This window comes from Schistocerca nitens, chromosome 1 (assembly GCF_023898315.1).
Source record: "Schistocerca nitens isolate TAMUIC-IGC-003100 chromosome 1, iqSchNite1.1, whole genome shotgun sequence".
In the NCBI taxonomy this organism is placed as follows: domain Eukaryota; kingdom Metazoa; phylum Arthropoda; class Insecta; order Orthoptera; family Acrididae; genus Schistocerca; species Schistocerca nitens.
In genome coordinates, this window is record NC_064614.1 from 733,792,586 (window position 1) to 733,810,254 (window position 17,669).

The 17,669-nt window shown below is 41.3% G+C and overlaps 1 protein-coding gene across 1 annotated transcript in view; it reads left to right on the forward strand.

Annotated features, from left to right (window-relative positions):
• LOC126260105 (protein Peter pan) overlaps positions 1–17,669 on the forward strand; it is an 85,165-nt gene that overhangs the window by 31,384 nt on the left and 36,112 nt on the right. The window contains exons 3-4 of the mRNA XM_049957339.1: positions 108–431; positions 13,267–13,451. Coding sequence (XP_049813296.1) covers positions 108–431; positions 13,267–13,451 — 509 coding nt within the window. The remainder of the gene's footprint in view (positions 1–107; positions 432–13,266; positions 13,452–17,669) is intronic.

The window sequence follows — 17,669 nt, forward strand, 5'->3', positions numbered from 1 at the left end:
TGCTTTGCTTGTCATGTAAGTTTTGCCTTTGTGAATGTTGTAACAGTGTTATTGGACTTCATTTTAATTTTTGACACTGACCAATACATTTCAAACATTGTTTACAGGCTCGCAAGAAGAATGTAATTAAAGATTTTGTCTCTGTGGCTGGGCTTCTACATGTTTCACACATGGGAATATTTACAAGAACTGAATTAAGCCCATACATGAAGCTGGCCCGTCTGCCTCGTGGACCAACACTTACTTTTCGCATTGAAAACTACACACTGGCAAGAGATGTTGTTTCCAGTTTGCGCAGACAACTTATTTTCCATCGTCAGTTTGAACATGCCCCATTGGTGGTTCTTAACAATTTTGCTGGGGAAGGGAGGCACTTGAAACTTATAGCATCAATGTTCCAGAACATGTTTCCCACAATTAATCTTACAAAGGTATTTGTGTTTTCTTTTCAGTGGTAAATGTATGCTCAAGCAGTTTTTGAAGAACCACAGTTTTTGTGAAGTGCTTGTATTAACTGATTTGTTAATTAATTTTTTAAATAAGTACTGTAGAAACGTGAACTTTCTTGTTTTCCTTTTTTTTCTAGAAAATAATTGTAGAAATTAAGTGTTGACCTTATGTTTTAGTCCTCTTTATTTTTTCATTTCATCTCCTCTTTGATTTTTGGAAATCTTTCCTCTTCACAAATTTCATTTTCATTTGTTTTCACTGAACATTCTGAGATTTGTTAGGTATGATCTTAGACTGACCTAAATACATTCTTTCGAATCTAATAACCTAAAAATTTGCTCTGGCACTAATCACATTTTTGTAATTACCTATACCAAGAGCTTCACTGTGTGTATATTGTTCTTTAATTAAGGTGTTGAAATCCGTGGGTTTAATTACATAGCTACAAAATTGTAATTGTTTCACTTAAGAAAATATTCAGGCAGTCACCTATGTTTATCCAGTATACATGAAAGTTGACTACTTGTGATCAGGCTGAACTGTATAGAATTATTTTGAATGAATGACACACATTGTCTTCACTTTGCCTTGCTAGCCACATGATTTCAAAGCATCTGCTTATGTGAAAGGTAATGATGACTGGCAGGCTTTATTATTATCTTTTAAATGTTTCATTTCTTTTTTTCTTCAGAGCAGGAGTGACATATTAGCCAGGGAGGGTGGGACAGAGAAAGGTGCTAGAACGTCCTCACAGTACGTGATTGGTGAAGTTTGGAGTCCCAATCCAGTACACAGATTCATAACAGTGCATATTCCAGTGCAGAATGAAAGATTCATCCTGGAAATAATCCATAGGCTGTTATATCCTTTCTTCAAGGAGTACTTGCCCAGCAAGGTGCACAGGAGAGCTCATTGAAATTTGGAAAGTAGTGGAGAGGTACTGAAAGAATTGAAGCTCTAGTTTGTGGATCATGCCTTGATAGCACAGTTAGTAAGAGCTTAGCCCACAGAAGGTAAAGCTCCAGGTTAAAGTCATGGACATTATTAGTGAGCTTCACAACAGTGCACACTGCCCCGCCCCAGCCTCCCCCCCCCCCCCCCCCCCCCTCTAGGGGGCTTACTACTCTTTGGTGGGTTTGTGCTTGGTTAGCAAGATACCCTGCCTTTGCAGCATCTTTTCTCTTTCATGCTGCATGTCTTTCCTCATGCTGTTCTTTTTCCCCTTGGGGAACATGTCTGAGCTGTTCTTGGAAATGTACTCTGCATTTTTGATAGTCAATATCAGAATACTCTCCAATGTTCCTTTTTTCTTTCTTCATTCACCTTCTCCTAAACTTCCTCCACTTCGGCATTTGAAGTTCCTCTTTTACTTCTTCCTCCCTGTGAGTTCCTGAAGGCCGGCACATACGTCTGATACATAACAGGTGACTGGGTAACGCGCAATTCCCAGCCCTGGGATGGTATGTGTGGTTCGCATGTACCCTGTGGTACAAGCCAGACCCGTGGAGGGGTGATTGCCTGGGCTGCTACCTTCTCAAATTGCTGACTGGTCCCTCTCTCAGGTGATCAGGAGGTGTGAACAATCACCTAAGGTGGGTGCGCTCCCTTCTGAAGGGGGCCCCCAGTTGGAAGGAGTGCGTCATCAGAGATGCTGGAAATCATGGGGTAGTTTCTTGCAATGAGCCAATCATCTTCACAGTCAACACTGAGGCTAACAATTCAAAAACCCTCCCAGTTGAACCAAGGTTCCTCGTGGTTTCACCTACAGAAGAGGGTCAGTCCTTCACTACGATAAATCCATTTATTATTCAGGAAGGTGTTGATGCAATTGCTAGCTCTGTGAAATCGTGCTCTCATTTATGCAATGGCACTTTGCTTTTGGAGACTGCTTCTGACTCTCAACCACAACAATTGCTTGCAGCTTCACTCATCCGTGGTTGTCCTATTGGTGTCGAGGCCAATTGAACACTGAATTCTTCATGTGGTGTTATTTACACTATGCTGCTCGATGATGGGAGTGAGGCAGAAATCCAAATGTATCTCTCTGATCAGAATGTCATTGCTGTCCATTAGACGATGAAAAAAGTAGATGCCTTCTTGGTGCAGGTTATGAAGTAATCACATTCCGACCATAAATTCTGAACCTGGTGCTATGCCAAATGTGTAATCTATGGTAGGGATGCCCACGAGAGCGATAGTCCGCCTTCTTCTCACTGCTGCATCAACTGCAATGGCAACCATGCTGCCTCCTCCCAAAATTGTCCCACATATCTTGATGAGCGAGCTGTCCAGGACATCCAGGTGAAGGAAAAAGTGCCTTACCCAGTCACTCACAAGTTGTCTAGTCAGAAACCCTACATTCTACCACCTGGCACCTACATTACTGTTCTTGCTACATCTGACTGCACGAAGGTCACGCCCACGCAGACACGCAACCTCAAATTTAGCACTGCATTTGTGGTATCACCCAGCATCATGATAGTGTCCCTGACTTTTCTCAGATGTGCAACATGCCACCAAACTTCCATCTCACGGGGCGAAATCACCAACTACACAACCGGCAGGCCAGAAAGGACAGAAGGAATGCTCCCATGAAGATTTCCTATGTCCGTCCAGCCAACCAACATCTGAATTTTCCTCTGTTAATCAGAAAGGCCCGAAGAAGTCAAACAAAGGCAAATGGACTTCTCCTTCACTGACTCGAAGATCCTCTTCAACAGTGTCGCCATGTGATACCCTTGCCTGAATGATCTCTGTGTCGCCAGTGTGCACCACTAACCATTTTTCTGCCCTGGACTCCACAGGCTGACAGCAGAAGAATGCCGACAGTTCTGTGAACCTCACAGAGCAGGATACTCCTGCCTCTGTGCCTTATAGCAGTCAGCCTTCGAAGGCTGGCATTTGGCAACTGCCGACATTAAAACCCCTTCATTTTTTTCCTCCTCATGATTCTCCTCCAATGGAACGTTCACAATCTTTGATCCAACAAAGCAGATTTACGGCTGCTCTTAGAATCGCAGTGTCCACTCTTTCTCTGCCTTCAGGAAACAAAATTGCGTCCTCATGACCACCTTGAATCTCGCATTTCTTCTCGGTCCATTTTGACCTTCCCCCTATTGATGGTGTTCCATCTCATGGGGGAGTCATGATGCTGGTATGGGATGACATTTATAGTCAACCCATCACTCTGACTACCTGCCTTCAAGCTGTTGCAGTTCGCCTTTTCCTTCCTCACTTAACCGTTTCCCTTTGTACCGTCTACATCCCTCTGTTATTTGATATCGCCAGGGCAGACTTCCTCCAGCTTATTGGGCAGCTTATTGGGCAGCAACCTCACCCCTTTCTGCTGCTTGGTGACTTTGGGTTCTTCCAGAACCTGTCCGAGAGGTGCCCTCTTGGCTGACCTTGTTAATCAACTTAACCTCTTTTGCCTTAACAGAGGAGCACCCTTGTTCCTTACAGACTCCGTGCACTCCTATTCCCATTTGGATGTATCCTTCTGCACTGCCCAACTTGCCCGTCATCTCGAATCATCCATTCTCTTTTACACATACTCGGGCAACCATTTCCCGTGTGCTGTCCATTTGCTGACACCTACCCCCCTGCATACACACCCAAATGGCAGCTTACTAAGGCTGATTGGAGGCTTTATTCCTCCCTAGCGACCTGTGACAAACAACATTTCCCCAGCTATGATGACCAGGTGGAATATCTTACAAATGTTATCCTTACCGCCGCAGAACGTTTTGTTCCTTGCACTTCCTCCTTACCATGCCACATCCCTGTGCCTTGGTGGACCAAGGCGTGCCACGACACAAGTTGCACGCAGAGACATGCTCTCCGTGCTTTTAACCATCATCTTATGATGGAAAACTGCATTCATTATAAACAGATACATGCACAGTGTCATTGCAGTCTTTGGGGTAGCAAAAAAGCTAGCTGTATTTCATTCACTAGTTCTTTTAACAGTTCCACTTCCTCTTCTGTCGTGTGAGCCAACTTCCGATTGCTGTCCGGGGTCAAGATCCATTCCCCGTCTGACAATAGCAGATGATGTCATTGTGGACCATATTGCTTTCTCAAACACCTTGGGATGCCATTTTGCGGAGATTTCGAGCTCCTCCCACTATCAACCTGCCTTCCTCCATCAGAATTGAGTGGAGGAGGCTCGGTCGATACCCTTCTCTTCTCAAAATCAAGAGTGCTACAATGCCGCCTTTACTATGAGGAAGCTAGATCAGGCTCTCACTTTGCCCTGTGCCTCAAGGCCAGACTTTGTTCACATACAGATGTTGCAGCACCTTTCTCTTTCAGGCAAACACTTTCTGCTTAATACATACAACCACATCTGGGCAGAGGGCCTGTTTCCCAGACACTGGCTTGAAGCACCTTCGTACCCATACCTAAGCCCGGTAAGGACATACCTCTTCCTTCTAGCTACCACCCCATTTCTCTCACCAGCTGTGTTTGCAAGATGATGGAATGTACGAGTCATGCCCGGCTGATATGGTGGCCCGAGTCTTGCAATTTACTAATCACTGCACAGTTACCCTGTAGATTAACCCTATAATGGCTTGTCTCCTGTCGGGCATCTCCAACTCCCTTTTCTTTGATGATTTTGCCATCTAGTGCAGTTCTTCACGACCTTATGTCATTGAGTGGCACCGTCTGCGATGTCCTGATTGTCTTTAGTCATGGAGCATCGACAATGTACTCATGGAGCATCGACAATGGCTTTTGTTTTTCCACTGACAAAACCGTTTGTATGAATTTCTGGCAGTGAAATTGGTATCTTCCATTGTCTTTACATCTTGGGCCTGTTGCTCTTCCATTCCTTGAAACTACAAAATTCCTGGGGCACATGCTTGGCAGAAAATTTTCTTGGTCCTCCCATGTGTCTTACCTGGCAGCCTGCTGTGTGTGGTCCCTTAATGTCCTCCGTGTCCTCAATGGTACTTAGTGGGGTGCTGATCGAACCACCCTCCTCCATTTGTACCAGTTCCTTATCTGTATGAAACTAGATTATGGGTGTTTCGTCTGTCCCTCGTACACTGTCTCAATACTATCCACCATTATGGCATCCGTTTGGCCACTGGCACCTTTTACACTAGCTTGTTTGAGTTTGTATGCAGAAGCTACCGAATTACTGATGTCCTATTGCCGTGACTTTCTCCTCAAGAGATATGCTTGCTGTTTGTCTGTCATGCGTGGCCACCCATCCCTCGATGACTCCTTTGGTTGCCAGTATGGGGAGCGTCCCTCTCCTCTGTTACCTCCTGGAGTTCGTTTTTGGCTCTTGCTCTGCCAGCTTAACTTCATGCTACCTGCAACTTTCCCATTGGGTGTGAACTCTTCACCATCTTGGCTTCATGCGGTGGCCCGTATGCACCTGGGCTTCATTCGCTTCCTAAGAACACTACTCCAGCCTCGCTCTGTTGTCTTTAGTTTCATGACCTTCCCAAGGAACTTTGCGTACAGTGATGGTTCTCGGACTGTCCATCGTGTTGGGTGTGCCTTCGTCATTGGCGCCCATGTTTTCTGGTATCAGCTTCTCGTACACTGCTCAGTATTTACATCAGAGCTCTTTGCCCTGTATCAGGCCACACAGTACATCCTGTGACACAGGCTTTTCAATTGCATCGTCAGCTCCAACTCTCTCAGTGCCTTTCAAAGCCTCTGTGTGTTGTACACTGTCCATCCCTTAGTGCAATGGGTCCAGGAAAGCTGTCACTTGCTCACTCTTGATGGACCCACTGTGATGTTTATGTGGATTCATGGTCATGTCCATCTGACAGGAAACGAGGCCACTGATGCTGTTGCCAAGGTTGCAGTCCTTGTATCTCAGCCCGCTAGTTCTTACATTCCCTCTGATGATCTCTGTGTTGCTGTCTGTCAGCGGTTGGTGTCACTTTGGCATCACCACTTGTCCTCCCTTCATGAGAAGAAGCTCCAGGGAATTAAGCCTCTTCCAATGGCTTGGACAACCTCCTCTCGGCCCTCTCGCCACAAGGAGAACATTTTAACTATGTTGCTTATTGGGCACTGTCTTTTTAGCCATCACCATTTTTTAAGTGGTGCTCCCCCACCTCTTAGTGCAAATTGTGCTCAACTTTTGATTGTCTATCACTTACGTCCCTGTTTGTGATCGCCGTCTGAGTTAATGACCGTTTTAGCGAACGACGCGCAGGTTGGCAACCACGTTTTACTTTTTATCCTTTGTAGCTAATGTCATTTAATGTTTAGTTCTAGACCTCCATTTTTCTATGGTGTATTTTATAGAATTTCTCCACATCCCTGTTTTTTAGCTCTCATCTCTTCCGTCGATTGGGACTGACATGTAATCGTTTTAACTCCTCTCTTTGTCTTCGTGTTCTACAGTTTTATTATTGGCACATTTGACCCTAGTTATTTTGGTGCCCTAAAAACAAACAAAACCAAACAACAGTGCACAGCGTGCTGCAGAATGAGAGACTCATTCTAGAGTATACCAGAAGTTTAGGCGTTGTTGTTCTTTTGTTGCTGTCTCCAGTCCAAAGACTGGTTTGGTGCAGCTCTCCAGATTACTTTATCCACTGCAAGCCTCTTCATGTCTGAATAACTACTGCAACCTACATCCTTCTGAATGTGCATAATGCAGACATTTTTTGGTTTTCCTCTATGATTTTTACCCTCCACACATACCTCCAGTACTAAATTGATGATTCCTTCATGCCTCAGAATGTGTCCTACCAACCAATCCCTTCTTCTAGTCAGATTGTGCCTCAAATTTCTCTTGTCCCAAATTCTGTTCAGCATCTCCTCATTAGTTATGTGATCTACCCATCTAATCTTCAGCATTTTTCTGTAACACCACATTTCGAATGCTTCTATTCTCTTCTTGTCTGAACTGTTTATCATCCATGTTTCACTTCCTTACATTGCTACATTCTGTACAAATACTCAGTGTTAACAAATTTCTCTTCTTCAGAAAAGTTTTTCTTGCCATTGCTAGTCTACATTTATATCTTCTTACTTCAACCACCATCAGTTATTTTGCTTTCGAAGCAGCAAAACTCATCTACTACTTTAAGTGTCTCATATCCTAATCTAATTCCCTCAGCATCACCTGATTTAATTCACCTACATTCCATTATCCTTGTTTTGTGTTTGTTGATGTTCATCTTATATCTTTCTTTCAAGACACTGTCCATTCCAGTCAACTGCTCTTCCAAGTCCTTTGCTATCTCTGACAGAGTTACAGTGTCATTGGCTAACCACAGAGTTTTTATTTCTTCTCCCAGGACTTTAATTTCTTTTCCAAATTTTTCTTTTGTTTCCTTTACTGCTTGCTCTGTATGCAGAACATTGGGGATAGGCTACAATTCCCTCACTCCCTTCTCAACCACTGCTTCCCTTTTGTGCCCCTTGACTCTTATAACTGCCATTTGATTTCTGTACAAATTGCAAATAGCCTTTCACTCCCAGTATTTTACCCCTGCCACATTTAGAATTTGAAAGAGAGAGTTTCAGTCAACATTGTCAAAAGCTTTCTGTAAGTTTACAAATGCTATAAACGTAGGTTTGCCTTTCCTTAAGCCATCTACTGTGAGAAGTCATAGAGTCAGTATTGCCTCGCGTGTTCCTACATTTCTCCAGAATCCAAACTGATCTTCCCTGAGATTGGCTTCTACCAGTTTTTCCATTTTTCTATAAAGGATTCGTGTCAGTATTTTGTGACCATGACTTATTAAACTGATAGTTCCATAATTTTCGCACCTGTCAGCACCGGCTTTCTTTGGAGTTGGAATTATTATGTTGTTCTTGAAGTCTGAGGGTATTTTGCATGTCTCATATGTCTTGATCACCAGATGGAAGAGTTTTGTCATGGCTGGCTCTCCCAAGGCTATCAAGAGCTCCAACGGAATGTTGTGTACTCCCAGGACCTTGTTTTGACTTAAATCTTTCAGCGCTTTGTCAAATTCTTCATGCAGTATCATATCTCCCTTCTCATAGCCCCTTTATATACTACTTCCACCTTTCTGCTTTCCCTTCTTTGCTCAGGACTGGTTTTCCATCTGAGCTTTTGATATTCATACAGAAGGTTCCCTTTTCTCCAAAGGTCTCTTTAATTTCCCTGTAGGCAGCATCTGTCTTACCCCTTTACAACCTTAGATTTGTCCTCTAGCCATCCCTGCTTAGCCATTTTGCGCTTCTTGTCAGTCTCATTTTTCAGATGTTTTTATTCCCTTTCGTCTGCTTCATTTATTGCAGTTTTATATTTTCTCCTTTCATCAATTAAACTCAATATCTCTCGTGTTACCCAAGTATTTCTACTAGCCCCCATCATTTTTCCTACTTGATCGTCTACTTCCTTCACCATTTCATCTCTCAAAGTTACCCATTCTTCTTCTACTCCATTCCTTTCCCTTGTTCTTGTCATTTGCTCCTTAATGCTGCCTCTGAAACTATCTACAACATCTGCAGGGGTTGTGTGGCGTGGACTGGGCGGTTTTTTAGGTTAGATGGCCTCGGGCAAGTACAGAAAGGGCAACAGCCTCAAAGGGTGCGGGGCAAAGTCAGGACATGCGTGGACAAAGCAGCAATCAGTATTGTAATTGTAAACTGTCGAAGCTGCATTGGTAAAGTACTGGAACTTCAAGCGCTGATAAAAACCACTGAAGCTGAATCGTTATAGGTACGGAAAGCTGGCTGAAGCCAGAGATAAATTCTGCCAAAATTTTTACAAAGGCACAGACGGTGTTTAGAAAGGATAGATAGCATGCAACCGGTGGTGGCGTGTTTGTCGCTGCTAGTAGTAGTTTATCCTGTAGTGAAGTAGAAAAGGATAGTTCCTGTGAATTATTATGGGTGGAGGTTACACTCAACAACCGAGCTAGGTTAATAATTGGCTCCTTTTACCGACCTCCCGACTCAGCAGCATTAGTGGCAGAACAACTGAGAGAAAATCTGGAATACATTTCACATAAATTTTCTCAGCATGTTATAGTCTTGGGTGGAGATTTCAATTTACCAGATATAGACTGGGACACTCAGATGTTTAGGACGGGTGGTAGGGACAGAGCATCGAGTGACATTATACTGAGTGCACTATCCGAAAATTACCTCGAGCAATTAAACAGAGAACCGACTCGTGGAGATAACATCTTGGACCTATTGATAACAAACAGATCCGAACTTTTCGACTCTGTAAGCGCAGAACAGGGAATCAGTGATCATAAGGCTGTTGCAGCATCCCTGAATATGGAAGTAAATAGGAATATAAAAAAAGGGAGGAAGGTTTATCTGTTTAGCAAGAGTAATAGAAGGCAGATTTCAGAGTACCTAACAGATTAAAACGAAAATTTCTGTTCCAACACTGAAAATGTTGAGTGTTCATGGAAAAAGTTCAAGGCAATTGTAAAATGCGTTTTAGACAGGTATGTGCCGAGTAAAACTGTGAGGACGGGAAAAACCCACCGTGGTTCAACAACAAAGTTAGGAAACTACTGCGAAAGCAAAGAGAGCTTCACTGCAAGTTTAAATGCAGCCAAAACCTCTCAGACAAACTGAAGCTAAACAATGTCAAAGTTAGCTTAAGGAGGGCTATGCGTGAAGCGTTCAGTGAATTCGAAAGTAAAACTCTATGTATTGACTTGACAGAAAATCCTAGCAAGTTCTGGTCTTATGTAAAATCAGTAAATGGCTTGAAACAGCATATCTAGCCACTCCGGGATGATGATGGCATTGAAGCAGAGGATGACACGCATAAAGCTAAAATACTAAACACTTTTTTCCAAACCTGTTTCACAGAGTCCTCGCACAAACGAAAAAATGGCTGACATCGAAACAATTGTCCAAGGAATAGAAAAGCAACTGGAATCACTCAACAGAGGAAAGTCCACTGGACCTGACGGGATACCAATTTGATTCTACACAGAGTAAGCGAAAGAACTTGCCCCCCTTCTAACAGCCGTGTACCGCAAGTTTCTAGAAGAACGGAAGGTTCCAAATGATTGGAAAAGAGCACAGGTAGTCCCAGTCTTCAAGAAGGGTCGTCGAGCAGATGCGCAAAACTATAGACCTATATCTCTGACGTTGATCTGTTGTAGGATTTTAGAACATGGTTTTTGCTCGTGTATCATGTCGTTTCTGGAAAACCAGAATATACTCTGTAGTGACGTCGATCTGTTGTAGAATTTTAGAACATGTTTTTTGCTCGTGTATCATGTCATTTCTGGAAAACCAGAATATACTCTGTAGGAATCAACGTGGATACCGGAAACAGCGATCGTGTGAGACCCAACTCGCTTTATTTGTTGATGAGACCCATAAAATATTAGATACAGGCTCCCAGGTAGATGCTATTTTCCTTGACTTCCGGAAGGCGTTCGATACAGTTCTGCACTGTCGCCTGATAAACAAAGTAAGAGCCTACGAAATATCAGACCAGCTGTGTGGCTGGATTGAAGGGTTTTTAGCAAACAGAACACAGCATGTTGTTCTCAATGGAGAGATGTATTGCAAATACATAGAAAGAAGGATTCTTTATTGTATGATTATATGATAGCGGAACAAACACTGGTAGCAGTTACTTCTGTAAAATATCTTGGAGTATCCGTGCGGAACGATTTGAAGTGGAATTATTATATAAAATTAATTGTTGGTAAGGCGGGTACCAGGTTGAGATTCATTGGGAGAATCCTTAGAAAATGTAGTCCATCAACAAAGGAGGTGGCTTACAAAACACTCGTTCGATGTATACTCAGTATTGCTCATCAGTGTGGGATCTGTACCAGATCAGGTTGACGGAGGAGATAGAGAAGATCCAAAGAAGAGTGACGTGTTTCGTCACAGGGTTATTGGTAAGTGTGATAGCGTTACGGAGATGTTTAGCAAACTCAAGTGGTAGACTCTGCAAGAGAGGCGCTCTGCATCGCGGTGTAGCTTGCTGTCCAGGTTTCGAGAGGGTGCGTTTCTGGATGAGGTATCGAATATATTGCTTCCTCCTACTTACACCTCCTGAGGAGATCACGAATGTAAAATTAGAGAGATTCGAGCACGCACGGAGGCTTTCCGGCAGTCGTTCTTCCCGCGAACCATACACGACTGGAACAGGAAAGGGAGGTAATGACAGTGGCACGTAAAGTGCCCTCCGGCACACACCGTTGGGTGGCTTGCAGAGTATAAATGTAGATGTAGATGTAGATCTGGTTCTTTCAGTTCATCTAGGTTCCATCTCCTTAAATTCATATATTTTTGCAGTTTCTTCAGTTTTAACATGCAGTTCATAACCATTAAATTGTGGTCAGAGTCCACATCTGCCCCTGGAAATGTCTTACAATTTAAAACCTGTTCTAAAATCTCTGTCTTAACATTATATAATTAATCTGAAATCTTCTGGTGTCTCCAGGTCTTTTCCATGTATATAACCTTCTTTCATGATTCTTAAACATAGTGTTAACTATGATTAACTTATGCTCTTTGCAAAATTATACCAGGTGGCTTCCTCTTTCATTCCTTTCCCCCAGTCCATATTCACCTGCTACTTTTTCTTCTCTTCCTTTTCCTACTATTGAATTCCATTCTTTCATGACAATTAAATTTTCGTCTCCCTTAACTATCTGGATAATTTCCTTTATCTCATCATACAGTTCCTCAATATCCTCCTCATCTGCAGAGCTAGTTGGCATATAAACTTATACTACTGTGGTAGATGTGAGCTTCATATCTACCTTGGCTACAATAATGTATTTATTATGCTGTTCATAGTAGGTTATCCACATTCCTATCTTTTTATTCATTATTAAACCTACTCCAGCATTATCCCTCTTTGATTTTGTATTTATAACCCTGTACTCGCCTGACCAGAAGTCCTGTTCTTCCTGCCATGGAGCTTCGCTAATTCCCACCATATCTAACTTTAACCTATTCATTTTCCATTTAAAATTTTCTAACATACCTGCCCAATTAAGGGATCTGACATTCTACACTCTGATCCGTAGAAAGCCAGTCCTCCTGAGTAGTCCCCACCCGGAGATCTGAGTGGGGGAATATTTTACCTCCAGAATATTTTACCCAAATGGATGCCATTATCATTTAACATACAGTAGAGCTGCATGCCCTCGGGAAAAATTATGACTGTAGTTTCCCCTTGCTTTCCGCTGTCCTCAGTACCAGCACAGGAAGGCCATTTTGGTTGATGTTATGAGACCAGATCAGTCAATCAGCCAGACTGTTGCTCCTGCAACTACTGAAAAGGCTGCTGCCCCTCTTCAGTAACAACACATTTGGCCTCTCAACAGATACCACTCCACTGTGGTTGCACCTACAGTATGCCTGTTTTCATTGCTAAGGCATGCAAGCCTCCCCACTGATGGTAAGGTCCATTGTTCATGGGGGGTGAAGGGGTTAGGCATTAGCAAGGCAAATTTTGAATGCGAAATTCATGTTAAATGTCCATGTTCTGTAATGTACATAGGGAACCAGTTTGCATGTTGGAGAGCAAATCTTGTGACAATGCTTGAAGTAGATATTCAGATTTCTCTGACAGTCTTATTCCTGTAATTCTGCTGCAGAACATGTTCCAGGGCATTTGCATCATTTTTAGGAGCTTGTGTTCCTGTCCACTGCATAAAGATATATCATGTTCGTGACCATGCCATTTTGTGTAATATTTCTCAGCTTCCACATTTCTTTGTCACATTTCCTCTTTTTGTGTGCAGAAAAACAACTTTTTTTTGGAAAGGGAAAAAAGATTTTTTGAAATGTTGCACACAGTAAATAAATGTTGAAGCTGTTTGTTTATTTATCTTTACCTAATTTATTGTATACTTGCAGGTGAACCTCAACAACATAAGACGATGTGTAATGTTGAACTACAACTCTACATCAAAATTGATTGATTTCAGACATTATGCAATAAAAGTTGTGCCTGTTGGCCTGTCTCGAAGTGTCAAGAAGTTAGTGCAGAGTAAAGTTCCAAATCTAGCCAGATATAGTGATGTATCTGAATTTCTAACAAAGTGAGTAATGTCTTTATATGAACCATTCTGTTAAAAATTACCCTTTGCTGTTAAATAAACCACAGACAGGGAGAAATAAAACAAGAATTCTTAACTAAAGCAATAGCAGTGATGATAAACTGACAATAATTTGGCCCATGATTGTCTTTGTTATTGTGGTAAATAATGTTCACCACACTCCATGCGGTCTTTAGAATTGAGATTCGTGAAACTCATATTGATGGTTGGGGATCAAAAAATGTAGTATGTATTTTTTGACTTTTTTAGATTAAATCTACACATTTAAAAGGGTTGGAATCACACACTGTTCATAATGTCTCTTACACCTTGTAATAGGCAACCTATTGCTTACCATCCACTTTGAAGAAAGAAACAAAAGTGACATTTCAATTCATAAAAACCTGAATACACCAAAACTTTGTTGAGGCAAAGTTCTACAAGTAAAACACATAATGAGGAGGGAAATGTCATATATAGTGCGTAGTATCATCATAGCACCTGCTTCTGCCATAACTAATGCAAATATGCAGCTACCTAAGGGATTCCAGATTTTGTGAAAGAAGGAAATACAGATTTTAACCAAATTAGAATAAAGTTATGCAATGAATTTAGAACCTCTTTTCAGGATTGTAGAAATGATAAAAAAGAAGAAGTGTGTTGCTTCGAACTACAGTGGCACCTATTTAGGCACAGTGTATTCTGTGTGTTTTATGTTATACCTTTCATCACCAGGCAGTTTAATGTTTTCTACAAATGACAGTAATCATCTCCAGGACCTGATAGTTTGAAGGAACAGGCTCCATTCACATTCCAACACTGTTCCACCTCCAAAATGGTTATTTATTATGTCCAGCATATGAGATGTTGATCATCCATTTAACATCCACTGCTGGATAAAGGCTTTACAGCCTTCTGCCATGTAGCTCCTCAGTGTTTCATAATGTCGCCTAGCCAGTTTTCTTATCCCCTAGAATCCAATGAAGGCCTTCCTTCATCTATCTTGCATGCATTGACCTGGTTGCTTGTCCCATCCACCTCCAATTATTTTTCATTTTTGTTAATTACAGCATCCTTTACAGTCTGTTCTCTAATCTATTTGTTTGTTTTCTGTCTCTCCTTGTAATTTCCAACATGCATCTCTCCATTACTTGCTGAACAACCTTCAGTTTTTGGATGGCTTTCGAAATTCTTAGTGATTGTAAACTTTCCTTTTTGGATACATTTTAAGCTTGATCTAAAAAAGTTCTGTTTGTTTCTTTTCCTGCTCATCTGGTCATTGTCTTAAAGTGCCCTAAATATAAAATCCTACATCAAGTTGGATAGTGCAGCGGTTAGAGCACAGGAGGGAAATAATTCAAATCCCCACCCAGCCATCCTGGTTCTCCGTGATTCCCCTGACTATCTTAAACCAAATGGCGACATGATTCCTTTAAAAGGGTATGTGGGTTTCATTCTCCATCCTTCCTCAATCTGAGCTTGTGCTCTGTTTCTAATGGCCATTTTGTTGACAGTATATTATACATTAATATTTCTTCTTAAAAAAACTCACTCACTGGTTCTGTGACTTAATTGCTCATTTTTATTATTTTATTTTGGATATGTCTTTTAGTCTTGTTATGATTGAGTTTCAACCCTGCTTTCAGACATTTAATTCATTATTGAAGTTCGTCTTCTCTAAAGGCAGATAACGTCACCAGCAAAATGAAAGTGGATTAGATATGATCCATTAACAAACATTCGTTCTTCGTTTTTCCCATTTAAGGATGTGACAACTTTCTGTAGGACTGCTGAAAATAACTGTGGTAACATAAAATCTCCCTGCTCAACAGCTCTTTCTGTTCTGAATTTCTTGTAACCCGATGAAGTCATACAAAATCTTTAATGCTGACAAACTTTTGCAAACCTTCCAGAGCTGCTCAAGAAGAGATACTAGCAAAGAGGCAACTCATCTTGTACAGGAATTGAGTACATTAAATGAGAAATTTTGTGGTGTACTACTAGGGCCAACAGATGCACACGTACAATGCCCCACCTACTTTGCTACCTGATTTGCTGCTTCCTGCGCATAGTGCATGCATTAGATATTTGAGGGAACCATTCAATTCTCCATCCGATAAAGCAAGTCAAGGAATCTCCATCTCATATTCTCAAAGAAACTTCCTCATGACTTCAAATAGTGTACCCTGGCCCTGGATGTGGAGTAACAAATTGTGAACTGTGCTTTTCATATCATGAGCAATGGTAGCCGTTATTGCTTTATTAAATCAGTAAAAGGAAGCCAGGATAGCCTGTAAATCCAGGTGAGAAATGGTTGAAGACAGCTTGAGTCCAGACTTGAAGCTGGCTGTACCAACAACCTCCATCCCATACTAGATCCCTTGGGAAATGTATTTGAGGTAATTAAATAATTCCTGACCTCATCACCCATCTAATATTGGAATTCCAAAACAAAGCAATTACACTCTCTGTGGAAGGCTGTACCTTGCAATAAGATCAGTAGTTTATGTGATTTGTGCTGGCACAAGCCCTTACCAGTAACAGTCAACACATATCTGCTGTTAAGACATACAATTACAGGTAAGTTATAACGATCAACAATCACAATCACCTGAGAGACATGTGACCTATCCATTGTCTGTGATTTCCCCCTACATAAAGATCTGGCTGCAACAGTCAGAGATTGTGTAAAAATCACTATCAAATCATGTAAAAGTATTATACCAGGAACCAACAACTGTATGCTTGTAAGTATGAATCTTGTGGCTCCCAAATAATATGGCTTACCTAATTTCTATAAATATGGCATCCCAATACGTCTGTTAGTCATCCTTCTCTGCTCTTTGTTGTTTACTAGTGAGAGAACTAGATTACATCATAAAAATGAGAACAAAATCTAAAACTTAAGCTTGGTATCAGAAAATTAATACTCATTGATAATGGGAAATCCAGGATGGAATATAACAATATTATGAGAAAGAAAGCTGCTACTCATCATGTAGTGGAGATGCTGAGTTGCAGATAGGCACAACAGAAAGACTCACAATTATAGCTTTCAGCCATTAAGGCCTTCGTCCACAATAGACACACATATGTACACGCACTCATGCAACAACAACTCACACACACGACTGCAGTCTCAGGCAACTGAAACCAAGCTGTGACTCAGCATCTCCGCTATATGGTGAGTAGCAACTTTCCTTCTCATAATATCGATACTTATTGATAAGATATACTGGTCCCACCCAGTTCCAAAAAAAGTATCATATGCTGTTTAATTGCTTGTTTACAAACGTTCCCACTGATAAATGTATCAACATATTAACAGAACTTTTGCTCAAACATAAAGTAAATCCTATAGAAAAAGGGAAAGGCATGGCCACAGAAGTGAACATTTGGCTATCTGTGTGTTTGTGTGTGTCAATGTGTGTACTTCTGCTATAAAAAGAGCTTGTGCTTGAATGCTGTTGTTATATGTTTCTATGCTCCACATTGATCTGCTGTAAGTGAGTGGTTGCGTTTTCTTTATTTTATGTATTGCTCCATCCAGAAATTTCTGTTATTGTTGTAAATCCTGTAGAAATACATGACATAGGCATTGCTACTCAAGCATTTGTAATACATAATTATCCAGTTTTAGAAGATTTATTATACACAGTCTCATGGCCTAGACATGGTTTAGTTCTATCCTATCTGAATTTTTCATGAACAACTTTGAAAAAAGTATTCATACTGAAAGAAAAATATTCATACTGAAAGAGCCATGCAGTTGCAAAATTAAATACTGGATCAACTATGCAGATTTGCTGTGTCCGTGGACTGGTACCACTAGCCTGTTAAATACCTCCCTGCAACATGTGAATTCCCAAAACATTAAAATTCATTTTGCAGTGGAGCTGGGGAGGTATTTCTAAATTTCTTGTACTTTAATGTAGACATTAGTACAAAGTAACACATTTAGAGAAAAACAATAGCTATCAGTACTGTAATCCTGCAATCTTCCAGCACCCACAGATTCTATTATCAGAACCTGCTTTTCAGACAGAACTATAGAGTATCAGACAGATTACTTTCAGTAATGGCTGCAGCTCTGAGCACGCTTATATGCATGTAAAATTACAAAAGCTGAAAGCCAATTCTTCATCAAATAAATAATATTTTGCAGCCACCAGAAAAATGTTTCATCGAGCAAGGTGGCACAGTGGTTAGCTCTCTGGACTC